This window comes from Neoarthrinium moseri, assembly GCF_022829205.1.
Source record: "Neoarthrinium moseri strain CBS 164.80 chromosome Unknown scaffold82_Wmoseri_CBS_16480, whole genome shotgun sequence".
In the NCBI taxonomy this organism is placed as follows: Eukaryota; Fungi; Ascomycota; class Sordariomycetes; order Amphisphaeriales; family Apiosporaceae; genus Neoarthrinium; species Neoarthrinium moseri.
Window position 1 is genome coordinate 23,138 of NW_026055196.1, and position 27,106 is coordinate 50,243.

The following is a 27,106-nucleotide window of genomic DNA, read 5'->3' on the forward strand; positions in this document are numbered from 1 at the left end:
GCAATGATGAGGATTATGATATTGAACAGAAAAATCGTGCATATCTTGGTGCTGGGGCGTATGAGTGGTTTGCGGTCAGACAGTCTAAGATGCGGCTAGACCTGTGATGAGATCTTATGGGATCCTTTGCCTTGCACACGTTGCCCTCGTAGAGGATTCCTAGTAGCCGAGGAAAAGCCCCCGGAAGAGGGCGTACATATCCCAATATATATCAGCAACGGGGTGAGATCGTGTGCATCTAATAACTCGAAGTGTTTTGAACTTCAATTCAACTATCATATAAAGACATTCAGCATATCAGATCTAGTCAGTTTGAGATAGCTAGGCATTAGAAACCAATTGAGTGTGCTGAGGCTGCATTGGACAGAATGAAGCTATCCAAGCAGAACTTTTATCGTCTCGAGAATGCAGCACGACAAACCATGAAGTCAGCTTACGGGGCGGCACAGAAAGGCTCTATCGATAACACTATGCTCCTGTAGGCATTCATAATAAGATGTCAGAAGAATACACTTGGAATGAATGTTACCTCAGCCACGTCTATTAAACCTTCTCTCTAGCCACCAGCAACGCTTTCATGGCCTGAGGCGAAGCGAGCCTTCATAGCGACCAGTTGTATTGAATAGGTCTCTTAGCGAGTACGATGTCTAAACACTCCATGCTCAAACACATGATGCTTCGCCAGGCCTTCATCCCGGTTGCCCGGTTGAGCCTGTATTGAGAAGTCGTTGATGCCTGTGTGAGTTGCTCTCGGAGACGTGGGCCTAGAATCATGGTTCTGAGCAGCAGCAGCATGCTGGCTTGTAGGACGGCTTGCACGTCTTCTTCCCTTGTGCATCCATTACGGTAAGTATCGGAGCAGACTACGTCAGGTAAGAGGTCAACATGTATACATGCAATTTTTCCCGTTCCAACTGTGTATGAGCCTTCATGATCACCTGCGCGTGGCTCTTGCGTGATTGACTACAGCTGCCCTCATAGTACGTCGACTCAGTCTTGCAACTGCTCTTGGGTGTCAAGGCACTCGCACGTCCCCGACAAGGCCCCTCCAGGGCTTCCAAAGGGTTGATGCAAATGGAACATACCGACCAGCAACAGGGTACCTCCCACGAAGGATCAGGGAGGCTTGCATGATGCGCCAGGTATAATTGCTGACTCAGTCCTTGACAACGCACTAACGTCTTAAAAGCCGCTTAAGTCCAGCTCCCGTCCGCTCGGCGTACCTGCTTACTAGCGAGCCGACTGCAAACGATTGTGAGAGACTGAGTTGCTGCATTTGGCCCCGGGTAAAGTCAGCACACGAAGGCCACAGGCCAGCAAAGTTGATTTTCGGAGATGGAGAATTGGGCTTCTCGATACCCGAGACTGTGTGCTCCTCCGCCCGGTGTTGCGAATGGCCGCCCACAAATGCCGACTTAGCTCCTGGAGCCCTGCACAGGAATGGGGCATGTCAACGTCAGTACTACACACCGGGTGGCTCTTTACTGAATATGATGGAATTGACTTTGCCTCGTACAGCGCAAATGTTATATAAGGCCACCGCCCCCCTATGCTCGTAGAAAGTTTACTCCAAGTAGTACCAAGTCGAAACCACCCGTCACTAGAAGATCGCATTGCACTTTTCAGCAGGTATATCGCAGCAAACCCTATCTGCCGCAATAACCCCGCACCAAACGATATCAATCACCATGCCTCAACTCCTGGGAAAAGAAGTCGGGCCCATTGGCTTTGGGCTGATGGGTGAGTATCCCCGAGGACTGGGAAGCTTTGGAAAACTGCACTTATACTGACACGCTCCACAAGGATTCACTTGGCGTCCGCAGCCATGCTCCCAGGAGCAGGCGTTCGCGGCCATGCGCGCGGCGCTGAAGAACGGCATGAACTTCTGGAACGGGGGCGAGTTCTACGGCACGCCCGAGTACAACTCGCTGCACCTGCTCGAGCGCTACTTTGAGAAGTACCCCGAGGACGCCGACAAGGTGGTGCTCTCCATCAAGGGCGGCGTGGACACTAAGATCATGCCGGATGGCTCCCCCGAGAACATCCGCAGGTCCGTCGACAACTGCCTCAAGCTCCTGAAGGGCCGCAAGAAGCTCGATATCTTTGAGTGCGCGCGCCGGGACCCCAAAACACCCTTGGAGGTGACGTTTGGCATCCTCGAGAAGGAATATGTCCAGACCGGAAAGATTGGCGGCATCTCGTTGTCTGAAGTCAAGGCCTCGACTGTGCACGAAGCTGCGAAGATCACGAAGATTGTCGCATGTGAGGTTGAGTTGTCTTTGTAAGCACATGCAGCCAAGACCCTGCACGGCCAACTATGCTAATTGAATTCTAGATGGTCTACCCATATCTTGGAGAATGGTGTCGCAGAAGCGTGCGCACAGTACGACATCCCTATCGTGGCATACTCGCCTTTGGGCAGAGGCGTCCTCACAGGACAGATCAAGTCATTGGACGATCTCCCTGCTGATGATATGCTACGTCACTACCCGCGCTTTCAGCCAGACGTATTCCCGATCAATCTCGAGGTTGTCAAGCATGTGGAATCGATCGCGCAGAAGAAAGGCTGCAAGCCGTCACAATTGGCTATCAACTGGACGAGAGCCGTTGCTAAGAAACATGGCGCTTCCGTTATCCCCATTCCAGGAGCCACTACTGCCGAGAGAGTTGACGAGAACGCCAAAGTTGTCGAGCTTACCGATGAGGAGTTGGCAGAGTTGGATGCTATCCTGAGCAAGTTTGAGATTCAAGGCTCTCGATATCCGGACTATGTACCCGTGGATGGTTGAAGGGGCTCAGCTAAACGGCTCATTGTGATCTATACAACATTAGTTTGCTGAATGCTAGCGATTTCAGACAAGAAATAGCATGTGTGTCCACAGTCAGGTCAAGAGGTTATCCACCTTGTAGATCTCGAGAGATCTTTCAGAATTGCAGAATTCTTGTATGGGTCATCAGGTGGAGAGGTGTTGGAGGGAGTGGTGAAGCAGTGTATTGAAACTTACCGGCGAAAAGAATGTCAACGTTGACTACTGGCCCGTCAGGCCGCTTACTTACCGTCGCCGAAGGGTTTATCCAAAGGCGGTAGAGCAGCTCTTGCCGCTTCCAGGGATCTTAAGGCCTCTGCTTCTTGGTAGGCAAATTGCTGCAAAACTCGCACGATAGATTGCAAGCCACATCACATGACATTGCCCTTAACAAAACATGAAACTTTTGAACCGTAGCCCCGGGTACCCTGCGGCTTCAGATATGACTGATCCCAAAGGGCATTGGCTTCATGCGAGCTAACACAGAACGAAAGGCTGTTTACCATATCCCGGAGAAATCCTCGATTGACGGACAGCGGATCGGATCTCCCCGGTCGTGGTGGGTGACGCCAGAGATCATTGTCTGTGTGTTCACTGGAGGCCAGGAGGCTTTAGCCGCACAGAAGAAAGCAAACTGCGCTATCAGGCCGAGGCGAATCGCCAGTCTCGGAGGCACAGCATGGTGAACATATTGATATGTTCAGCTGCTCATCTGTAGGCTGTGGGCGAAATTATGTGGATGAGAGGACGAGAAATGAAACTGAAAGTCAGCAAAAGGAAAATTTGGCTCATGCACACACCAGCGGCCCGCTGCCTTCAGGCTGGCCCCACATGGCACTGGCAGCTCAGGTGATCTTGTGCATTGCTCGCAACGATGTTCGTGAGCATTGAATCCTTCTCCGGTTGGGTGATTATTAGAACACCCATTGAATCGTCACCAGATAGTGAATCTGTCGCGAATTGTAGGGCAGACCCAGTTCCTTGGAAAATATGCGGGCTGTAGTCGTAACTTGGTGTTAGACTTATGCAAAACATAATTGCGCTGAACTGTAGAGTTGCGCTGCTAGTGCAAACCATGCATACTATGTATTTGCTTCTGCCCAGATGTATCAATCGGGTTGAAATTGGACATGCGAGTATTTCTTCTTGTCTCCCATTGAAACACCTTGTCCTGACAGGATGACACCACCGTTGATTACACTGGAAGAGCACTTCTTGTCAGAAGCTGCAGAAGATGTAAAGACACTGTACTCAGAGCAGCTGGGGAACATCCCCGAGCTTGCCACGAAGCTATCTGATCTCGGCGCTCTTCGACTGCAGTCAATGGATGAAGGCCAGATCTCCATCCAGGTCATATCGCACGGCCCTGGAGCGATGCCGCTGTCGCAGTGCATGGCTGCCAACGATCAACTGGCGGCGGCAGTGAAAGCTCGCCCAGATCGCTTTGCCGGCTTTGCCGTCCTCCCGGTGGCAGACCCGGCCGAATCGGCGAAGGAGCTTACAAGATGTATCCGAGAGCTCGGTTTCGTTGGCGCTCTCATTGACAATCGTGCTGGGAACACTTACTATGACGGCCCAGAATATGACCCGCTTTGGAAGGCAGCTCAGGAATTAGACGTTCCAATCTATTTGCATCCAACCTGGCCCTCGGAAGAACAGACAGATCTGATATATACCGGCAACTTCGCCAAGTCGGCCACTCTGAGCCTGTCTGCGTCCGGTTGGGGATGGCATTCCGACGTGGCCTTGCACATTCTGCGTCTGTTTGCTGCCGGCACATTTGACAAGTTTCCTCGCCTCAAGATCATTGCTGGACACATGGGCGAGATGATCCCGTATATGCTGGACCGGATCGTCCAGCTGTCTCCACGCTGGGGCAAGCGGAATCGCCTCTTCAAGGAGGTCTATGATAGTAACATCTGGATCACCACCAGCGGAGTCTGGAGTATAGATCCGATGGCCACCATTTTGAGAAACACCCAGGTAGGAAGGATCTTGTACAGTGTGGACTATCCCTTTGCCAAGAATGAGAATGGCCTGGCATTCATGAAACAGCTCGAGGGAAGTCAGATGGTAAACGATGAGCAGTTGGAACAGATCGCGTACAAAAATGCCGAACAGCTGCTGGGACTTAAGGTGACTAAGAGGTTCTGAATCTGAGAGATGATAACGGCGGAACCCAACTCCTTAGAAGTGGACCATGCCAAAACCAGGTCACCGGATTATGCATATAATCGATTTCATGCCCGAGATCAATCAACACAATTTATCGTATCCCGTCAAAATGCGCGTTCTGTCACATTCCGGCTCATTCTTCATCTTAGGACCACATGGCGAGATGCACGGCAACTGGGATGTGAAGTGCCATTGCCTATTCCAAGGTCGCATTCCGACAAGGCACATACCATGGTAATCTCAAAGTGCAGATGCACGCCCATAGCGTTCCAGGCGGCCCGAGCGCCTAGGTCCTCCCTTTTCTGGGTCGAGATTCTCTTCTGTTCCGAGTGCGGGCTTCAGGCTTGTCTGACACAATGCTCTGCCGTGGTCTTATTAGCTTCGCTAACGAAAACCACATCCCTCATTCTCAAACTGGTCTGCATCCTATCACATGCGAGAGCCCAGAGCTGCCTATTAGACTTTCAGAAACCACCGGAATGCAGCAAGCCAAAATGGCTTGAATTGTTAATGGCAGTCCCTAATGAGCTGGCCCCGGGGTAGGCAGGGAGCCCAATCCCGGCAACAGGGGCACTGAAGTCGAACCTTGTAGTTTGTACTGAGACAAGGCGGGAGCCCAGATTACCTACCGACTTATGAGGTACCTACGGCTAGTTCTCAGCTGCCACGGTACTTCGTGCACAGAACCCCGGGGGCTCTCAGGTTGGAACCTTGGAACCTTGGAACCTCGATCGAGGGTGGCATACAATGCAACCTGGCGGCCACTACTCCTTGTTTGCTGGCCGGGTGCCCTGTAACTTGCACTGATCCGCGTGCGTACATGCTGTACGTAGTTAGTTGGCCAGGTACCTACTATGTAGTTGTAAATTATGTTGCTGACGCGCATTTTGCGCAGACACCACCACATGGGAGAGCCACCCATCCCATTCCCGGAGCCCCCTATCGGCTCGAACCAAGTCGGTATGCCCACCCACTGCACCCCACCACTGCTTGACCAACTCTGGGCACCGTGAGCCGCCCTTGCGTTTAGTCACCGACAAGCGGCGGGGACAATTGCAGATGGCGTTGTTTCACTCAGGTCTAAACGGGATGAGTCTGCGCAGTGCACGCAGGGGTGGCGGCGGGCGCACGACTAGAGGGCGAGTGCCGCAGAGTCGAGCTGAGGCTAGAAGACCGGACGAGGCTAGAGAAAAGACTCGCTCGCCCGCTTGCCCATTTCCAGCTCCCCAGGGGTCCACCAGGAACAGGAACAGGCCCCAAGGACCAGGGGATGGGCACTGCTAATTGGAGCAACCTGGACGTGATGCGGAGGGGGCAGACCAGGCCGGCGCTCGCCAATCATGGAGCCGTTGCGCGCAACCCCCAAGGTTTGCTGCGCTGCGGGAGGTGCTGTGCAGTGCAGCGCAGGATGCGAAGGTTCTCTGGCAAACCTCCGTGTGGAAAAGCCCTCTTGAGTAACGAGCCAGACTCCCAAAGGGGCACGGAGAGCGGGCTTGCGCATTTGCACCACCATGCTCAGATCTTGGACGTGCGATACTCTGCTACTGCCTCGGGCAAATCGACTTCTCTCCTGCTCCTGGCCCTACCACCCGACTGCCGGCTCCCTTGCTTCGTCGCTTTTCCTGTAGTCCTCTAGCAAGACTCACCCTGTCCATCTGATATCCTCGAGTCGCGTGTAACCGGCAGCCTCGATCCCGCAGGCCAATCTGTCGAGGGCAGGCGCGAGCTTTGCATTGCAACAACAGTCAGCCCTCATGCATCTCGTATTCCTCCTCACTTACACGACGCACCGAACCCCTCGACCCTCGCTCCTCCGGGACAGCTGAGCCGGCATACAGCCTTTGCAGCCCAACCCACGCTCCTTGCCTGGGATACTAGGACGGGCAATTGCAGAAAAAGCACCCGTCGTTCCCATATTTCAGCAAGATTCATCACTGTGGTGGGCAGCCAGTCAGTGGCCGTGTACGCGACCTCAATCCTGGCCTGGGGGTTTTTTGCCAACACAACGGGCCGCTGCCGCCAGTATCCAGCCAATCCGGCCTGTCAATCGCACAAGGAGCTGCAATGGCTATGCAAACAGCCTCCAGCTCCTCGGCACACGGGAAGTCAGGGTCGTCGGGGTCAATCTCCTACACCCTCCCGGCGTCGCCTACACTGACGAACCCGGATATGATTTTACCCGATTACGACGATGCGCCCATGTCTCTCGACCGATCGCAGTCTCCGCTGAACATGTGGAAGAATAGCCAGTTTGATCTGGCTGGACAACAATATAATATGGGCCCTGTGACCCCTACAACCCCGATCATCTATGGCAATGGTACAATGCTGTCCGATATTGGCGAGGTCACGGAGGCTGAGAGCACGACTGGACCCATGAGACATCGGACTGGCGCACACAACGGCTATAGCCAGCCAGGCGTTGCGATGCGAAATCCGCCAGCCATGCCTGGTCTTGAAGGTTCGAGAAAGAGATCCGAAGCGCGAATGCTGCCCCGGGAGCGAGAACGGCGTCTTTCCATGGAATCGACCAGCACAATAACAAATGGCGACCAAGAAGGGCTTTTTGCCGATTTCGATGATACCGTCAGCGTGGACGACAGTGTTTTCCAGGGCGATGATGAGGAAAGTGTGGCTGCGTCCTATGTGTACGACGGCGCTTCGGACGGGGGCGACCGGACACCTCCGGCGAGAGATCTGAACCAGGGACTTGGGCCTGAGGCGGAGGAGCGCTATTCGACAGCTTTGAGTCGCAGGGCAGAGCAGATTCTTGCCAATGCGAAACGGAGATTAACTGTAAGTGAAATGTCGTCGGATCGTCGGGCGTTTTGCACCGGTTCCTCTCTTCAGATCTATGCTGCTAACACACTGATCAGACTATGGAAGGAAACTTGAACAGGGCACGTTCTTCGTTGTCTGTGGATTCAGGATCGGAAACGTCGCCGTCATTTGGCAGACCTTCTACAGCTATCCAGCGCGATTATGATTCGGGCATAACCAGAACCACCCACGGTCACAGCCGGATAGCAAGTGAGAACAACATCTCAACCGCCTTCCGTCCCGCTACGTTATCGCCAAGGTCGTCGAGCGCGCTTGGAGTCACGGGGAGCTACCGACAATTATTACAGAGTTCTCGAAGTGCAGATTTCATACGGGAACCCGCAAACGGCAGCATTTCCAAAGGCAATTCAATCTATGGCAATGCGGCCTTTGCAAAGAGCAAGGCTTCTTTGCATGACAGTAAATACACTCTCGAGCCGCTAAGCGAAGATGAGGCTACGAAGGACCTGGAAACTTCTGAGGCCAACCTAGGGGATGAGAAGCTAGATACATTCCTCAGCCCGACCTTTGGTTCCTTTGACGACAACGGGCTCCGAAGATCTGCCTCAACTGCGCAGATGCGGGATCTCAAAGATCATATGAAGGAGCTCAAGGGAAGGCTCTCAAGTCTTCGAGATCAAGCGCGTGCAGACAGCATGAAGCGCCGCAGCCTGCAGAGCCTGCGTACCGCAAGTCCATTTACCAATGCGGGAGACATCTACTCTGATTCCAGGGACAGTGGGCCAAGTGGCCAGTCTATGAAAGACATCAGTCGCTGGAACGACGGCGTAGAGAGCTTGCACGAGAGTGACGTGCTGGAAAATAAGGATGAGGTATCGACGGGGGCAGAGGATAGTGCATCGGTCATTAGCGCATCCGTTTACTCAGATGAGGAGGAGCCGTCACCGCCAACTAAACTAAGCCCGGCAGACCATTCTCCTGGCAAGGCCACACCGAGCGCGACGCAAGAGGTAGAAATCGAAGACGACGGAGAAGATGACATCAGCGACATGGACGACATGGACGACATGCAGACTGAAGATGGATTCGATGACGATGAAGGGACGGACTTTGACGATGACGTGAGCGAAGGCGGCGAGTCTCTATACCATGAAGCTGTCCAGAACCAGGTATCACACGAAGATCGCGAGGACGCTTTCGATTATGAGCATTTCTTCCTTCACAGCGCCATGGGCAGCATGAGCCAGAGGAAATTCAAACGGAGGGACAGCCAGGATAGTTACAGTTCTGAGGACTCTGTGGAAACGACACGTGGACCAATAACGGGTCGCCCCCGACACAGCAGAAGAGGAAGCAATGCGTCTGTCTCTACGATGGACTCGTTCGCTACTGCCACTGAGGGAAGGCTCACAAGAGCGGAGAACATCGCCGTGGAAGACTTCCCTGAGCAATTGGTGACGCTACCGGACCGATCTCGTTCGCACACCCCGGATACCGCCAAACGGACATCCTTTACCTTCAGCAACCTCAACCGGAACAGCGATTCTAACTCAGATCGAGGCCAACCTCGGGCTTCAATCACCAGGCGGCCTCAAAGCAGTGCAGCCACGTACATGCACCGACCTTCGGTGTCATCTCTAGGCTCGACCGGTACAAACAGGAGTTTCCCCTTGGTAAATCGACCCAAGAGCCGTGGCATCCTGACGCCGCAGGACTCGCCCGACCAAGGGCTCAAGCAAATATCTGAAACACTCATGAGCGAGACAGCAAGCATCTGCGATCGAGAGAGCACGCATGCCGGCGAGAAGCCCATTGAGCAATTGCAGAAAGATGATCAGATCCTCGTCGAGCGTCTCGTCGGCAGTTTGGGCAAGTGCGTCCTTGGCTTAACCGAGAGCGGTCGCGCGAGCGCTGAGAGCAGATTATTTAGGAGGAGGATTGAATCCGCGAGAAGGATCCTAGAGGGGCTTGACCAGCCTTACTAATTTTTCAATGTCTAATTCAGGGGGGATGGGTTACATTCGGCCGACCCCGCCACGGCATGGCGCGTGCCTCTCCAGCGCACGAATTCCTTTGAGCGATCCATTCCACTGATGCCATAACGAGCATGAGCGATTGTATTTCGAACACCGCCAGGTGCACCAGGCGCTTCGGTTGGGGTTAACATGGGAAGCGTCCTCTTATTTTTCTTTTGTCCTGGGCGAGCCTGCCATTTAGGAGGAGTTGGCTGGTATTAAGTCTGGATGTTTCTTGCTCTGGATTAAGCCACATGGCTCATGATGCAGGACCCCTTACATTACTTACACTTCGATACCCTGGGTTGCTGTTAGCCGTTGCTTTGCTAAGCACCCTTTCATATGTATTCATCGAGGCATTTACTGCCGGCACATATTACAATTAAAGTACAATTCTACACAACCTACAATGGTTGTCCGCGTTCACCATCGTGGCCCCTTTTCCCGTTTGATTAATCTCGCCAATGACTCAGCATCTTTTCGGCCTCAAGGCTCTGGGCAATTTGGGGTAGCTTAGTTGGGGGTGACACAGAATTCGCGATCTTTTCCTTAAACTTTGTGCAATGCAGTGCAGATCATTAATGTCACATATATCACTGACCGCTATTCGTCCAAGTCAGGCCATGGGCAATATGCCGTCAGCTATTCGAACTAGCTCCGTTCCAGCAGGCTGAGCGTTGTAACGTATGCCATGTGTCTTATCATCGCCACATCCATGTAGCACTTGAGCTCAAAATCTTACAGGCCGATGTCCAGTTCTTGTGCGTCTGTTCCCGAAAAGAGTCCAATCAACATGCCACGCAGGACGGGATCAGCATCTTAAAAATAATAAAATCTCTCCCAACGAACCAGTTGCGTTGCAGGCAAACCCTTGGAGGAACGTCATCCTCTGACTCAGATTCCTTGTCATTACATTATTCCTCCCCAGGTCAATAAGGCTGCCGTATGGGTCTCCCCAGCGTGTCGGGTTACTTCACGGCCGGTCAGACCAGATCCGGGGTATGAAGGCTATGCCTGCGGGTTCCCGCGTTTCCTGTAATACAGCGATCGGGATCCCCACGTGTTAATATAGCATGGCATGCGGCGCCGCCCCTTTGCCGTGGTTCCCACTCTTTCCTGTTGTTCTTCTCTCGCCTGAGATGCGATTCGTCACCGGGCCATGGCACCCCTTAACACCGAGGATGTTGCGCCGTCGCGCGCCGTGGTGAAGCGCGCTGAGTCGTATGTACCGCTGCGGGCCAACCTGTCGGAGGAAGGGCTCATTCTCGAAGCTTGGGGCGAAGGCTGGAATGTCGGCGCCCTGATCATCCTCATCTTGATTGTGTTTTGCAACTATAGACGAGGCAATACGCTGCACAAGCTTATTCTGTTGGAGGTAGACTATCGAAACCCTTCCTGGAGGCTCTGATTGTTAACACAGGCTGTAGTTACTCTTGGCTCTGGCCCATGGCACCTTTATATTTGCTCCAGTACGTCAAGATACCCTTTCTACAGTTGGCGACAAAGTCTGACTAGTGTTGCAGGACCCAGTCTATGGCTGGTATCTAAGCAGCAGCGCAACGCTGCTATTTTTCTCGTACCAGATCCACAATGTTGTCTCATGGCTCAAGATCCGTCCTTTCCTACCTCTCTGGGGTAGCCGAGTTTTCATTTTCACGCTGGTTGCCGTACAGCCCTTTTGGGTCGCTGAGGCTTGGTCGAACTTCGAATACTTCAATAACCTGGGTTCCGACGCCAACACGAAGATGCGTCCATGGGAGTGTCTCGTCAGAGATCCATGGTGGATCTTTACCACGTGGAGGCTGATCCACACCATTGGGAAGTCGTACGGCTTCACGCTGCGCGAGCTCATCAACATCAACACCCGCTTCGGGGTCATGCTGGGGTGCATGTTCGTGTCAATCGCCTTCATCCTGGCCGACATCATTGTCACACTGGCCCACCTGACGGCAAACTCGGGCATCAACCCGTACTGGCGGATGGCGCTCGTTTTCAAGTGCGCGGCCGACTGCTTCTTCCTCGACGACTTCAAGACCGTGCTGGACCAGATCTCTCAGCAGTCGCTCAGCCGCGTGCACCAACAGCAGACCGAAAACAACAGCGGCGGCACTAGGGTTCAGACTACAAACACCCACGAGGTGCATCCGCCCGATCAGGTCACGGCGAGTGTCGAAGCATCTGGTCGCCAGCCTTCGTCTTCCAAATGGAGATGGGCACGCCGCTTATCGTCGTCGAGCCGCGCCGGCAACGCCATCACGGTCCACCGAGAGATGACAGTAACGAGCGAGCGCAAGAGGCCCCATTCCTTCAACAGCGATGTTCCACTCGTGCCTCAGATGGCCAAGACGCGCGGACATCACGACGACGGGGTTCTCAGCCCGACTTCTTTGCTGCCCCGGTCACAGGAGTCCGGGCATTATTCGGAGTTTGATGGAACTCCTAAGGGGCTTCAAACACTTTCTAAACATAGGAAGGACTGAACGAGAGCGCAATATACTGAGTTGTATAGTCTACTTACTGTATCACCAAAGAGTGGAGCGCAAGGTATATACCGATGTGACCCGCAGCTTTCATGCATCTTTTGCTCACACTTAGGGCATAGTGACAGGAGTGTACCAAGTCATCGCGGCGTCAAACGACGATACAAGAACAGTGTTAATTAGCTCGTCAGAGCAGTGTAGACTCCCGAGATGTATTCCCAATAAGATAGGTGGGATTCAGTTGATCCCCCTGTGTACCAGTGTTCTCGACACTTGTTGTCTTCGTTGAAAATCGAGCGGAAATACGTCTTCGGATGGCTCAATAACCACACCATCGTTTTTGGCAAGCGGCAAGACATGGTATGGTGGTGAACAACCACGGCTGCTTAATTACAGGGCTGCAGGGCTTGTAGCTATCTCCAGAGCTGGCCCTGGGGAGCTGTGGGCCGGTGACGGATCCCTCAGCTCCTCTGCCCCACACCGCCTACCAGATGGAGGAAAGACAGCCCATGATTGGCTGATGCATTCCCCTCCATCATAACTTTTTCAATGGAAACTTACACACTCACTCAGTTTTGGGTGATCCAGCTGTCCGCACAAGACTGACCAGGTGTGCTCTCGGCACATCCCCTTGATCTCACAGTTGGTCGATATCGGAAATAATGGCACAACCTGTCATCGGCCTGTTAGGTGGAGGCCAATTGGGCCGCATGCTTTGCGAAGCTGCAGGCCCGCTGGGCATCCAGATCGCAGTCCTTGACGCGGAGAACTGCCCCGCCAAGCTAGCCAACCACAACGACTTGCACGTCACAGGCTCCTTCAAGGACCCAGCCAAGATCAAGGAGCTGGCTGCGCGTTGCGATTTCCTCACGGTAGAAATCGAGCATGTCGACACAGAGATCCTCGAAGAGATCGCTACCAAGGGTTTCGAGGCCCAGGACGCCAATGGCAAGACCATCAAGAAGACCATCCCGGTCCACCCGTCATGGAAAACCATTCGCCTGATCCAGGATAAGTACCAGCAGAAGGAGTACTTCATACAGAAAGGAATCCCTGTAGCAAAGCAGATGGCCATCCAGTCCGATTCGGACGACGCCCGCAAAGCCTCCCTCCAGGAAGCTGCGGTCAAGTTCGGACTGCCATTCATGTTGAAGGGCAGTAAAGGGTCCTACGACGGGCGTGGCAACTTCAAGATTCGAAGCCCTCAGGACTTCGAGGTCGCCGCCAAGGAAATGGGAAACCAACCTCTCTGTAAGTGTCTCTCGCAAGTCTTACCATGATGTCCCACCTAGCTGATCTTCTTCCCAGACGCTGAGAAGTGGGTGCCTTTTGAGATGGAGCTGGCTGTCATGGTCATGCGCACTGAGGACGACGACGGCAAGCTGATCAAGGCCTCTCCTTACCCGGTTGTGGAGACAATACACGAGGACTCGATCTGCACCAAGGTCTTCTTCCCACCCAGAAAGGTGTCAGATGATGTCAAGGCACGAGCACAAAAGGTTGCCTGCGACGTTGTCTCAAACCTCTGGGGGCGAGGAGTCTTTGCCGTGGAGATGTTCCTCCTTAAAGATGGTCACATCCTGGTCAACGAGGTAAGAATCAGTCGAAACTCCCTCTTTCTGTTGCATCACGACAGCTAGAATCTTGGCTTGCACTTGCACTTGCACTTGCACAAAGCATTGTTCTTAACTTCAAACGATTTCCCACCCATTGATGCTATTTGTTTTCCGAATTCGGCTTACATCTAATAGGTTGCTCCACGGCCACACAACTCGGGACATTACACTATCGAGGCAGTTCCACAAATGTCTCAGTACAAAGCACAGCTATGCTCGATTCTCAACACTGTACCAGACGATCTTGCTCTCGTGCCGAGGGTCCCTTCTTCTCTCATGGTAAACATACTGGGAGGCGCGCAGCCTACTTCGCATGATAGATTGGTAGACCTCACAAGAACTATGGGAAGCTCCTCGCTAGATGTTTATCTCCACCAGTATGGAAAGGAGTCGAAACCTGGAAGAAAGATTGGTCACATCACTGCCGTCGGATACTCGTCGATCCAGCGACTAGAACAGCTGTCGAGACCTCTCATCACCGCATGCGATGAGATCCGGGCTGAGCGTGTTGGTGAGGCCGTGGCTCCCCACGACGAAAGCAAGTTCAAGGGTGTACCCCTGGTCGCTGTGACGATGGGCTCTGATTCTGATCTGACTGTCATGAGCGCGGGGTTGAAGGTGCTCGACGATTTCGGAGTTCCATACGAAGTTCGCATTACTTCAGCACACCGAACGCCAGAGCTCATGTCTGCCTTTGCCGCAGAGGTGTCAAAGGGCGGTGTGAAAGTAATTATTGCTGGTGCTGGCGGCGCAGCTCACTGTAAGTTCTTGATCAGTCTCTTCCGTGGCCATTCCTATTAACTATATATCCAGTGCCAGGTATGATCTCGTCCGAGACACACCTCCCAGTCATCGGAGTCCCCGTAAAGGCTTCCGTGCTGGATGGAGTGGACAGCCTCTACAGTATCGTTCAGATGCCTAGAGGTGTTCCTTGTGCAACCATCGGTATCAACAACTCTACAAATGCAGCCCTAGAAGCTATCAGGATTCTCGGCACTAGCTATCCAGAGTATGCTGAGCGCATGAAGGCATACCAGCGCGGCCTGAAGACGGATGTATACGCCAAAGACAGAAAGTTACAGGCTCATGGCTGGAAGGCATACTTACAGGAGATGAATGCCAAGAAATGAAGTCTTGGCAACAATTGTTAGATTTTCTGAGGCGGGTTCGGCCGAGTCTAAGACGCAGCCAGATCCAACTATTCTACCCAGTAGACTATCAATGACACCAGTCAATTCAAAGTCACGAACCGAATACCCAGTATAGCCCCGTTTTGAGGTAATGCACGTTCAGTTTCCAAGTTGGATCGGACGGGTTCGGGGTGTCACTTGTAGCGGATCCCCGCTGCACGATCCGAGCCTACAACATCCTGACCGACAGCAGACTGTGTATCGATCTATGGATGCGCGAACAACTACTTGCCAGCAGCATCTGCTGTCAATTTACATCCCATTCTTGACTCCAGATATCATGCGCACGAACCACAACTCTCGATGGTCAGCGCGATGCTACTAAATGGCAAGCCACCGCGATTGTTAGCTTGAGGTCAATGACGTAACTAGGCTAAGTCAGCCCGTCATTAACACTAGCTCAACCAACAACCCAACGCAAATAATGCATATAATTTCTACCGAGGCGGACTTCGTCAGTCCATCAAAATGGCAAAAAATTTGCTCTAGATCCAGTTTCGGACCCTGATGGCTCAGAACTCATTTGGTCGCGATATCGAAAGAGAAAGTGCTGAACTTATGGCTCAGAGCGGCCAGAATGGGCACAAGCCCACAGATGGGCGCAAGCGGGTTCTCGTAGTTGGGGCTGGCGCTGCAGGGTAAGTCGTTGCTCGACAAATAAATGAAAACCACCCTGCTAAACATCGGCATAGCATGTCTACAGCGCACCACCTCTCGGAGCATCCAGAGAAATTCGATGTTACTCTCATTGATGCGGTAGATTACTGTGGTGGGCAGGCTTTCTCTATTCCACTTGACAAGGAGAAGCATGGTGCTTCTTGGTGTAACCAAGGTGTACAAGGCGGCTCGTACATTTTCCACCACACTGTAACGATGTTCCAAAGACAGGGTTACCACTCAGATCCCGTCACCCTTCAGGTCTCGTTCGGAAAGGATGAGACATTTTGGACCAACGTATTCCCTACGCAGCTCTTGACTCGGCATCAAAAAGAAGTGAAGCGCCTGGTTACAATGTTGAAGATCATACGATGGTTCGAGGTATTCTTCGCGCTTTTGCCCTTGCGGCTAGTCTTCAAGTTGTTTCGTTTTTCAGAGGAGTTCACGAATACCATCGCCCTCCCTATGACTGCTCTTTTCCTGGGAACCGGCAACGCAACCCCTGAGGTGCCAACGATAATGTTTGAACGCCTTTGCACTTCCCCGACATATGGAATGTGGTATCCCGCCGACAAGAACTCGGTTGTGCACAACCAGCCGCCGATGATTGTCTTCCCCAACTTTTCCGAGTTCTACAACACCTGGAAACAGGATCTGATTTCTCGTGGTGTAACTGTGCGCCTGTCAACCGAATTGACGGAAATCACTCAGCGGAATAAGAAGGGGGTTGTGGTTAGGCTGAAGCCTCGCACCCCAGCGCCTGATGGTCACAATTCCAGTGAGGGCGATCAGAACGTGCCTGCAGGCGAAGAAGTCTATGATGAAATAGTGCTTTGCTGCCTGGCAGACACCTCCAAGCGGGTCTTGGGCAAGACGGCTTCTTGGGGAGAGAAGCGTGTGTTGGGTTCTGCCAAGTTCAGCGACGACATTACCATCACACATAACGATGCGGATTACATGAAGAAGCATTATGAGAACTTCTACCGCGAGGATTTGGCCGTCTCTAACACGGACGGCGTCGACCAGACTTCGCGATTGAACTTCGCAGTAAACGGGTTCCGCCCAATGTACTACATCAAGATGTACCCAGATGACAAGTCCAAGTTGGAGATGTGTTTTGACACCACCAACTACCAGAGCCAGTTTCCTGAGAAGGTGCCTTTCGAGCAGCATGTCTTCCAGACCATTTATCTCAACAAAGACAGGGATCGTAAGCACTGGACCGACAGTGAGATCAGAGAGGATAAGATCATTCGAAAGGATTGGTGGCATCAACTATGCCACAGTTGGACGCACTACGCATTCGTCATCCCGTGGATGATGTTTCTCCAGGCCAAGAACCATACCCGCTTCGCCGCATCGTGGACACTCGTCAACGCGCACGAGGTCGCGATCATGTCCGGCATCGCCGCTGCTGTTGACCTGGGTGCCGATTATCCCGAGGACCTCGAGAATGATAAGTTCGCGTTTCTTTGTTTCAGACTCTATTACCTCCTGGCCTACGGGAAGTGGTACCGCCGCAAGTTCACCAAGGGTAATAAGACACCAGTCAGCCAGAGAGCGAAGGACGGCGCATCATGGGCCACTGGCCTCTACGGAAGTGTTTATAAGGGACCCGGGGTTGCCACGCAAGAGAGGCAGACTTGGAGAGAAGAGATGAAGAAAGGCACGAGCACCGCAAATCTGGCAGAGAAGAATGCGCCTGGTCGTAGTCAACCATAGACATTTACAGCATTCAAATTTTGTGCTTTGTTGGATTTTGTGCGCTCAATGGTCACGAAGCTTGCCAAGTTGTTATCCTATGACGCTATGCACGCCAGGGCAAAAGGGGACGCTACCCAATGTACGATATCGCCAGCATCCTGGGTCTTTCCACGTTCAGTTTGGGGGTAGTATAGTCAATCAGCCGGATTTGAAAAATGAGACTGATATTCGCAGCGTAAGCGTGATTTTCACCTATAGACATGAATTGAAAATGTAACATCAAGGAAGACGTGTTAGCGCGACGCTCAATGCGTGACCATGAATATCAATCGACGACCTCGTTCAGTAACTTAGCCAAACACGTAACATAAAGAGGTAGTCTCTCAGTTCATCATCGGTGCAAAGGTAACGACGACCCAGTGCACGACGGAACCCTCATCTTTGAGCGGAGTCCAGTGCGTCATGAAGCTCTCATCGCCCCTGAACATGGCGCTGCGCCGGGTCTGGAGCCGGATCTCCACGCTGATGGGGAAGCCCGACTGGATGGCGTTCCGCACACGGTTCTTGTAGTCTGACTGGTGGGCAAGCATGTTCTGCTTGAAGAAACGGAAAATATCCTGTCCGACCGGCGGGCCCCCGGTCTGATTGGCCGGGTGCAAGGTCTCCGTAACCCCTGCGGAGTAGAACTTGATGACAAAGTTGTCGGCGCGGGCGATGATGTACTTCGAGTACGCGCTGTAGAACTCGCGTATCTGCGTCCGAAGGTCGTGCCCTTCCATGCGGTCCAATACCTTCTGTTCCATCCCCGTCTCGCCCGGGACGGGTAAGGGGGGTTCTTGCTCGTCAACGTGGATGCCGAGGGTCTTGAGCAGTGACTTGGGCTTGAAGCTCTTGCCACTCGATCTCTTGGTCTGGTTTTTGATGTCCTCCATGTTGGGCTCTTCGTCAGCCATGGATAGAACCCTCATCACATCGACATTAGTGTGCACTGTGGTCGAACAGTTGACTTGCCCCCCAATATAGAATACCACCTCACCAGAATCGTCGAATAGCGGTGCTTGATTTTATCATTAACTGTCAGCACATTATTATTCACTAGAATACACTTCAGAGAATGTTTTCTCACCGATGTATAGCAAGTTCCAGAACGGATTCCCAGACTTCGTGTAGTTTAGCAGTAGCTCAACTGCTTCTTTGTCCTGTCTTACAGCTTCTTTGAGCCGATATGCAGCGCGCCGATCGGTTTGAGACCCTTGGAGAAACCTGCAGTTTCTAGGAATGATCTCAGATCGGCTATATCCAGTGACTTTGACGAAGCCATCCGAAGCGTAGAGGATAGGGTTGTCTGCTTTCCTGTGGAGAACAAATCGTGAGTATATATGTGTACTGAGGATCTACGACTCATTTCCTGGTCACGCAACCGCATACTTGGTTCACTTACGCCGGACTTGTCATACAAAAGCAGTCCCCTAACCCCTGGTAGCGTTGACGATCGCTTGCCAAAGCCCTTGCCGTACTCAGTGCCATTTGATAGCGCACGAATCTAGGGTAAATGTCCTCGAACACTAGCTGTTCTATTTTGTTCTGCATCTCGTTGAAGAGCGATTCCATTGAGGGGAGCGTAACGGTGACTAAGGATTTCATCTCGTTATGAACCGTCTTCATAACACCCCCAGGCACGTTGACTTGATTTGGCGACTGATCGGACACGAAGGTTCGATGTATTACGGCAAGCGTACCAGCCAAGCTGTTGACGATCGTCCGGTACTGTTCGACCTGTCAATAATAGTGAGTGTCAGTTGCTTGATTGGAGCTTCAAATATGGAAGGGGGCTTGCGAGCGAACTTTTCCAAGGAACTCCACGTTCTCACTACAGACTTGCGTTTCGCTATACTTGAGCAGCTGATGCGATGTAGTCGGATTATGCAGAACGACCTGGAAGATGCTGGGGCTGAAGAAATCTGCGATGCGACTTGATCCGTCACTCTGTCGCGAGTCCCTGTGGCTGGACATGGGATGCCCCTGATCGCCGCGAGGGCGTCTCTCGGTGGATGGCAGATCGATGGGGCCGCTCATCGAGTCCTCACGTCCTGTCTCAGGTTCACGCTCTCTGTCATCGCGACCGTAATCGAGCTTAGGTGTGCCTCTCCGCGTTGGGTCACGAGCACGAGGTGATGTCACATACTGCAACTGCTGTTCACTGTCTTGGAACTTTTTTATGTGGTCTAATGCAGGAGTCCGGGTCGTTCGGTGATTAGCTTCTTGGCCAGTCGAACTGGGATCCTTGCCTTGACTGCGCCGACGATGGTATGATGGTGCTCGAGGTCGAGCATTCTCCTCAAGCCTGGTCTTTATCGGCGGCTTTGAAGTCGAATTCATGTTTCCACCGCCAAAAGTTGACACTCCTTCAGGTTCGTCATCAACGTATCGATGTGCTCTTCGAATTGGAGGTGGCGTCGCAGAGCCCCCTGTTGGGGGTGAATGCCTGCGTTGAGTAGGTTGATTACCATCTCCCTCGTCATCGGACAAGTATTGCTGGCCTGTCTGGACCTCGACTTCTCGTCCATGTCCCAAGGGAGTTACACTGTAGCCGGCCTCTCGTTCACCGGACTCGGGTGAGTCTGGAGAGCTGTGCTGCTCTGCAAGAACCGAATGACTCTGTGATTGTCGAGGCACTCCATGTTCAGTGCGGAGACGGTCTTTGTGTCGAAGATCCGTACCTGGGCTCGAGGACGTGTGAGGATGAACTCCTGCAGAGCTGCCCTGCGCAGCCTCCGACACGATGGAAGGGATCGTTCGTGGTTTGTCCCTCCTGAAAGACTCGGACTCGGGAGCGGCTCCGTTACCTGCTTCCTTCACTCGGGAACTGAAACTCCGAGCTGAATCAGCCTGGGCTCGTTCCTCCATTGGGCGATAGATACGACGTGAGTCGTTGCTGCGCCCTTTGGAGTCACCTGCTATCGTTCTTTGCGCCGCCTCAATGGCGGAGTTGTCTCTGTCAGGCATGAGTTGCTGCAAAACCTCCACATCTGAGTCCCTCCTTTTCCTGCGCTGATAAACGTCTCTGTTATTGCCGGATCTGGGAGAGTATATGTCATCGAAGACGGGATGCATGTTGAGACTGCATGATTCACAGAGAGGTCCTGGGCTGGAGAAGTCTGCATGATGCAGAACTCTAAATAGCCACGAACCCATTAAGCCGGTACGACTGCGTTGCGCATCTCTACCGAGGCATGCTTTTACCAAGATGATGCTATCCACGCACTACACACAGATTTGGCAAGCTTCGTCAGTTGGTCCACGAGGCCCAGATAGAGGGTCCAAGCCTTTACGGCAAGTTTCTTGGGATGACGCAAAAGGGGGCAGACCGTATGAAGGATCGGAGGCTTGGTTGTCCGGGGCAGCGCTCACAGCAATATTAGCTTTGGAAGCACCTCAAGCATACATCGGCTTGTGACATGCTAGTCTGTTTGAAGTCTACGCAGTTCTGCGATGGTTGCACATACGTCAACGGCTTTTAGTTGAACTTTAACCATGCCTTTCAGATCCGAACGATCGGGGGGAACCGTCGCATTGCAGGGCTAGCTTGGAAACCATGGAAAACGAGTTGGCGCCAACATGTAGCAAGCTGTTGCAGTAGTGTCTCGATTTTATTACCAATAATTCTTGGCTGTTTTAAACATAGAAATTCTCCTTGCCAAGATGGCATTGTCAGATTACCATGCGAGGAGGTCGCAAAATAGCAAGGTCTCTTTTCCTTGGATAGTGTAAGTTTTCCTTAAGTTGAATCAGGATTGCATGATGATTTGCTTGCAAAAATGCCCGTTGTATCGGAAGGCTACGTGTTCTTTGTATCGAAGTTTGACTTACAATTCTTCGCCCAATTACTGACGTGCCGATTGAAGATACGGCATATCGAGAGTTGCAATCTTTGCCGATATAAATCAATGATACATAAGCTAGGTTGAAAAGCTGCAATTTTTACCGGCATTGGTACATACTGATGGGCATTGATGAGGACCACGGGATACAGGTGAGTCTTTGTCCTAATGGCTTATATAGAGACATGCTTGAATGCTTGGAATATCAAATTATACTGTTTTGATGTGTTATGACGACGACTAACTTGTATTTTCTATTAGTAATCTTAGAGTCGCTTGCAGACGCTGATTTACGAGTTTGAGACAAGGCAACCTCGACTCGTACACCTGTTTTGTGAGGCAACTATATTGTGGCGCATACTGTGGCTGCACATCAAGTACCGGTCTTAGGAAGGCAAAAGACCACCGGATATATATAGTCTCTCTTATTGCGGGGTCATTTACGCCCTGTATACCATTGTTCGCCAAGCCGGGACGTGCGTGGCAGCTCAAAATCCGGCCCCCTTCTGGAAATGTCGATTTAGCCATGAATGATATTATGGCCCTGGGTGAAATGACGAAAGGCCTAGATCAACCGGCTTGTATGCAAAATTAGATCAGTCGTTGAATGCGTTTAAGAATGGGGCTGGTCACAAGATATTTATACACGTCTTCCAGTTGAGATTTCTTGGGTAAATCCGGGTTTTCCTCCACCAACACTCTGGCCTACACCTGCATCTGATCCAAAGATGAAGACGCAAAATATCCTACCCGCATTGGCTCTGGCAGGAGGTTCGGTGGCACAGACACCGGCTGGCTTTACGCCGAGTGTGTCTGCACATTTGGACGTCATCTTTGGGACTAAGGTAGTCAACCCTCCCGGAACGCCATTGAGCAAGTCAGGTACTGTTGGTCTCTGAATCTGTCTCGTTTCATGCGACTCTAATCAACGGCTAGATACTGCGAGGCAGCCAACCATTGGAACTAGTAAAGCTCTCAACGGAACTTATGTCTGGATGATGATCGGTATGACGCGGATCTGAGACAACTGATTTTCTAGTTGTGCTAACGAAACCCATAGATCTTGACGCGTATGTTCCTATAAGCTTGTCAGAGACAGCGTCAGCTGACGCATAGCAATAGGTCAACAAATTTCGCAAACCCAAAGGCAGGCCAACAGGCTACATACCTGCACACTGTTCTTCGTGACTTTAAATCGTCTGGGAAAACAACAGATAGTGGCGTATACACCCTCACCACTACAGCGACGGGGCCCGTAAGCTGGTTTGTAAGTAACCATTGTCTGTGTTGCATATTTCCCCAAATCACAGCCAAAACATGCCAAAGGGTCCATCAGAAACATCGCTGTACCATGATGCACAGGGAACAACTGCCCGAACTGTCACTGATCCCGGCTCGATACAGGGACCAGCTCCTCCAGCTGAGAATCCGCCTCACCCGCATCGCTATACCAACCTCCTTTGGGAACAACCTGCGAATTGGGCGATCCCTCAGGCCGCGAGCACAATGTTGCAGAGCAAGAGAAGTGGATTCAACGTCACCGACTTTCAGAAGGCTGCTGGCTTAAGTGATCCGGTTTTTGCGAACTACTTCAACGTCACTGGCTAGGTCGAAGCGGCAAAGGCAGAAGCAGAAGCAGTCATACGACGTTCCAGGGGAGGATTACGAGAAAGGGCACATGCGCTCTTAGTTGTTTGGGGAAAAATATAGTACACTTCGGCTAGAATACAAACTTATTTTTGGGCGCATTCATGACTTGCCGACGACGTACCTGCATCTAAGCTGGTCACTGAACATCAAGAATCGAAGCTGGCAAGCGCACAAAGATTCTCCGCTGTCGTAGAGGCACGTTTGAGAACAATGAACACGGGATAGCTTGGTCAGACAATTTAATGCGTGCCCTTCGAGGTGGAGGTCATTACAAGCAAGTTTCTACTGCCGGAGGTATATGCAGGTACGGCGTAACCAGGCCCAAGCCCGCCCGGGCCGCCACTGAGGCGGGCCCGCTGAGAGAAACCCGCAGTGAGGACCCGCCCCCACAATCATCTGGCCAGCCATGGTAATTCCTAACTCCGCGCCACTGCAATCTCACCTGTTGTAGGCAGCACTCTGCGCCCTCACCCGTCATATCCCGTCTTGACTATCATTGTCCAATATCTCATTCACTGTGCATCACCTGATACTAGTTTAGCACAGAACCAAGAAGCTCAACAGGTCGATGTGAGGGCGTTTGCACTTCAACGCTCTGCGCGTGGCCACACCCCATCCCATGCGAACGGCTTCGTTGGACGGGCATGGAGAGGTGGCTCCAACACTACATTCCCGCAGGGTGCCTCCGGGTAGGTGTAGACGAGACCGAGATACCGCCCGAGGTCTGGATATTATCCGACCTGCATCAGGGATGGCGCTTCTTTGTTCGTGGTGGGGACACGGCGCTCGATCAGAGTAGTTTGCTACCTGCCGCCAGCCAAGCAGCCCTTCTAGGCTCGCGGGCTCTTGCGCCGTTCGCTGGCTTGTTCCACGCTCGATGGATCCAGCTTTCTTTTCACTCGGGGACCGTCCGGGTCTACATATTCCCACATGATATCGATTGGAGCATCACGAGTCGTGGTGGCAGAGATGGAAGACTGGCCAAGGCTCTATCTCTGTTGCTGAGGCAGCTTGACTACTCTCCATACGCCTGGAGTCGCTCAGCTGATCACTCACCATGGCGCGAACCAAGATCGCCTGTCAATATTTCTCAAGATGATGATGAAGAAGAGGAATGCGCCGAGGACTGTTCCCTGCTAGAGCGCTTCAATAAACTGCCATCGCCAAACCCACGACTTGACTTGGTGACACCCGATTCCTTCAACTCAATTGCCATGCAGGGCATCCTGGAAAGTCGGTTACCTGGGCTGCACACACCGCTCTATGAGCACCAGAGGCGATCGGCAGCGGTAATGCTGCAACGCGAGGTAGAACCTGGCCGGGTGGTTGACCCTAGACTGCGCCCTGCTCTCGACCAGGACCAGCAGCCTTGGTACCGTGACGTTGATGCTGGCCTTGTTCTTAGAGAACCACGACTATATGACGGGATATCTGGTGGCATCCTTGCCGAAGAGATGGGCACAGGCAAGACTCTTATCTGTTTAGCAGTTATTCTGGCCACAAAGCATTTACCGGCCGAAGCACCAGACCCACTGCTAGTCAACTGGCCTACTAGACCGAGAGTTGCTTCTCTTATGGACATGGCAGCAGCCGCAGTCCAGCGCTACTCCTATCCGTGGAAACTATACCTATCGACGCAACCCACAGACAGTCGTGATTGGTATCGTGGCTGCGTGAAAGCACTAGAATCTCATGAAAACAGGGCTTATTACGAGCTCAGAAACCCTCTCGTCGAGACGCGCAAATGTGGGAGAGTCGCCATCCCAACGCCCCCCGCTAGGAAGATCTATCTGAGCGGCGCTAGCCTCATCATTGTCCCAGCAAATCTCGTAACGCAGTGGCAACAAGAGATCAGGAAACACACATCCGGGCTACGGGTCCTCACACTTGCAGAAAGTAAAGCAGCCATTCCACCTCTTTCTGTACTGTTAGGATACGACATCATAATTTTCTCGCAACACCGCTTCGAGAAGATTGAGAGGGATCGGATAGGTACGGATGGTCGCCCGCTCGACCCACCTTGCCCCTTGGAGCACATGCGCTTCAAGAGGTGCATCATAGACGAAGGACACAAGTTGGGGAGTCACCGATCCCACTGGAAAAGTGACCTTACCAGGGGGCTTGAAAGGCTTCATATTGCTGCAAAATGGGTTGTCACTGGTACGCCCTCACGTGGTCTTTATGGCGTCGATCAGACAAAGCCACTCGGAAACAGGAGAGATAGTACGAGGAGAGATGACCTGCAAGCCATCAACAAACAAGAACGTGATGATCTGCAACGTATTGGCAACATCGCTTCTAGTTTTCTGAAGGCCCGACCGTGGTCAAATACACGAGACGAGGTTGGCGACACAATTGCCGACTGGAACAAATACGTGTTGCAACCACGGCATCACAGCAAGAGTAATGGCCGAAAAGATTGCCTGAAGGCTACTCTCGAATCTCTGATTATCCGTAACCGACTGTCTGATGTTAGTCACCATCTTCCATCAGTGGAGGAGAAGATTGTCTTTCTAGATGGCTCCTACCAAGACCGACTGTCCCTAAACGTATTCTCGATGATGATAATCTTCAACTCGATTCAATCACAACGGACCGACCAAGATTACTTCTTTCACACACGAAACAGAAAAGATCTCCTGCAGCTCGTTAGTAACTTGAGGCAGGCGAGCTTCTTCGGTAGTGTATTCTTTTCCGTGGAAGAAATCAGAAAATCGATTGAGACAGCAGAGGATTTTCTGAAAAGAAAGGATGTCCCTATCAGTCCCGAAGACAATGATATACTAAACCAGGCAATAAATTTCGGCAAAATAGCGTCCAACAACCAACTCAAGGCTGTCTGCAACCAATTTCACTCAATGCCCTTATATCTCAAGTCCTTCCCCGGTGGTAACGGAAAGCATTGGTCCCTCGATGACAGAGACACCGAGGAAACAGAGCCAGTCTGTACGGATGCTGGTTTGATTCTTGAACTACAAAAGTACCTGAATCCCTGCCTAGATGCCCCGACGTCCTTAAATCTCATGATCCAAAATGGTGACTTGGCACGACATGGCGATGCGGCAAGAGCTCAAGCTGCGCAAGAAGCGAACCATGCTGCTGGAAATTCGAGCCTATCCAGCGCGCCCTCTTCCTCTCTAGCTGGGAATACATCCTTGGGTATTGATAGGCATAGTTTACGCAAATCGACTATCCCTTCCGAACAAGACGCCACAGACGCGAGTTTTTCAAGCTCGGAAATTGAGATTGCACAACCTCTCGCCATGACCCAGATCATCTCGACGATCTCTGCGAAACTGTCCTATCTAATCGACTCCATCGTTCGGCATAAAGATGAAGAGCAGATCATTGTATTCTATGACAATGACAACGTGGCGTGGTATTTGGCAGCAGTGCTTGAGATCGTGAGTTGTCTCGCAATGTACACTATATGATGCTAACCCCTCTACAGCTCCAAATCCACCATCTTATCTATTCTAGGAAGGGACTTGACGCTAAGCGACGGGCACAATACGTCAGCACATTCACCAATAATCCCAAGTTCCGGGTGCTACTGATGGATATATCACAAGCTGCTTTCGGTCTCGACATGCGCAGCGCTTCACGAATCTACTTTGTCAGCCCGGTGCTAAACCCGCAGGTTGAGGCTCAGGCCATCGGTCGAGCGCGCCGCATTAGCCAGCAGAAGCCGGTGACGGTCGAGACATTGGTGCTACGGAACAGCATCGAGGAAGTCATCGTCGAGCGCCGCAAGAACATGACGGCCGCCGAACACCGCAAGGTCAAGAACATCCTTGACGACAAACCAATGTATAACTGGATCCTGAATGCCAAGATCATGCCAATGCCCGAGGTTGAGGACGATGTCGCGCAGACGGCGCGGCTGAAGGTGCCTCAGCTCGTCTTCGGCAGGGGCTTCGGGCGACAGCTGCACCCGGATGAAGACCTCATCATGGACAGCCCCGAAGCGAAGGACAAAGAGCGAGGCACCGTGCTGGCAACGGAAAAGGTCCCTATCTCGTTCAAGCTCGGCGGCCTGAAGCGATCACGCGCTTCCACTCCAGCCCCAACGGCTGTGGAGAGCAGCAGTGCCGAAGCGGCACCTCGGGTCAAAAAGAGGGCCCGTGTTGCTTTCGCTGATGATGCCTGA

The 27,106-nt window shown here is 52.3% G+C and overlaps 9 protein-coding genes across 9 annotated transcripts; 8 read left to right on the forward strand and 1 right to left on the reverse strand.

Moving 5' to 3' along the window:
* Positions 1-1,688: 1,688 nt before the first annotated feature.
* Positions 1,689-2,789, forward strand: JN550_012233 (uncharacterized protein; the record flags this gene model as incomplete). The annotated part of the gene is made up of 3 exons (XM_049310686.1): positions 1,689-1,740; positions 1,804-2,281; positions 2,336-2,789. The coding sequence occupies 3 exons, from the start codon at positions 1,689-1,691 to the stop codon at positions 2,787-2,789; spliced, it is 984 nt and encodes a 327-aa protein (XP_049165765.1).
* Positions 2,790-3,986: 1,197 nt separating this feature from the next.
* Positions 3,987-4,961, forward strand: JN550_012234 (uncharacterized protein; the record flags this gene model as incomplete). Its single annotated transcript, XM_049310689.1, has 1 exon — positions 3,987-4,961. One exon carries the CDS (start codon positions 3,987-3,989, stop codon positions 4,959-4,961), a length of 975 nt encoding a protein of 324 aa, XP_049165766.1.
* A 2,085-nt stretch (positions 4,962-7,046) lies between these two features.
* Positions 7,047-9,748, forward strand: JN550_012235 (uncharacterized protein; the record flags this gene model as incomplete). The annotated part of the gene is made up of 2 exons (XM_049310690.1): positions 7,047-7,778; positions 7,859-9,748. 2 exons carry the CDS (start codon positions 7,047-7,049, stop codon positions 9,746-9,748), a joined length of 2,622 nt encoding a protein of 873 aa, XP_049165767.1.
* A 1,189-nt stretch (positions 9,749-10,937) lies between these two features.
* Positions 10,938-12,258, forward strand: JN550_012236 (uncharacterized protein; the record flags this gene model as incomplete). Its single annotated transcript, XM_049310691.1, has 3 exons — positions 10,938-11,153; positions 11,206-11,247; positions 11,302-12,258. The coding sequence occupies 3 exons, from the start codon at positions 10,938-10,940 to the stop codon at positions 12,256-12,258; spliced, it is 1,215 nt and encodes a 404-aa protein (XP_049165768.1).
* A 662-nt stretch (positions 12,259-12,920) lies between these two features.
* JN550_012237 (uncharacterized protein) lies at positions 12,921-15,004 on the forward strand (the record flags this gene model as incomplete). Its single annotated transcript, XM_049310692.1, has 4 exons — positions 12,921-13,509; positions 13,567-13,850; positions 14,010-14,634; positions 14,688-15,004. 4 exons carry the CDS (start codon positions 12,921-12,923, stop codon positions 15,002-15,004), a joined length of 1,815 nt encoding a protein of 604 aa, XP_049165769.1.
* Positions 15,005-15,571: 567 nt separating this feature from the next.
* JN550_012238 (uncharacterized protein) lies at positions 15,572-17,443 on the forward strand (the record flags this gene model as incomplete). The annotated part of the gene is made up of 2 exons (XM_049310693.1): positions 15,572-15,702; positions 15,757-17,443. 2 exons carry the CDS (start codon positions 15,572-15,574, stop codon positions 17,441-17,443), a joined length of 1,818 nt encoding a protein of 605 aa, XP_049165770.1.
* Positions 17,444-17,808: 365 nt separating this feature from the next.
* On the reverse strand, positions 17,809-20,539 carry JN550_012239 (uncharacterized protein; the record flags this gene model as incomplete). Its single annotated transcript, XM_049310694.1, has 4 exons — positions 17,809-18,482; positions 18,552-18,778; positions 18,867-19,201; positions 19,271-20,539. The coding sequence occupies 4 exons, from the start codon at positions 20,537-20,539 to the stop codon at positions 17,809-17,811; spliced, it is 2,505 nt and encodes an 834-aa protein (XP_049165771.1).
* A 1,495-nt stretch (positions 20,540-22,034) lies between these two features.
* JN550_012240 (uncharacterized protein) lies at positions 22,035-22,914 on the forward strand (the record flags this gene model as incomplete). The annotated part of the gene is made up of 5 exons (XM_049310695.1): positions 22,035-22,188; positions 22,243-22,311; positions 22,367-22,376; positions 22,429-22,573; positions 22,669-22,914. The coding sequence occupies 5 exons, from the start codon at positions 22,035-22,037 to the stop codon at positions 22,912-22,914; spliced, it is 624 nt and encodes a 207-aa protein (XP_049165772.1).
* Positions 22,915-23,600: 686 nt separating this feature from the next.
* Positions 23,601-27,106, forward strand: JN550_012241 (uncharacterized protein; the record flags this gene model as incomplete). The annotated part of the gene is made up of 2 exons (XM_049310696.1): positions 23,601-26,360; positions 26,408-27,106. The coding sequence occupies 2 exons, from the start codon at positions 23,601-23,603 to the stop codon at positions 27,104-27,106; spliced, it is 3,459 nt and encodes a 1,152-aa protein (XP_049165773.1).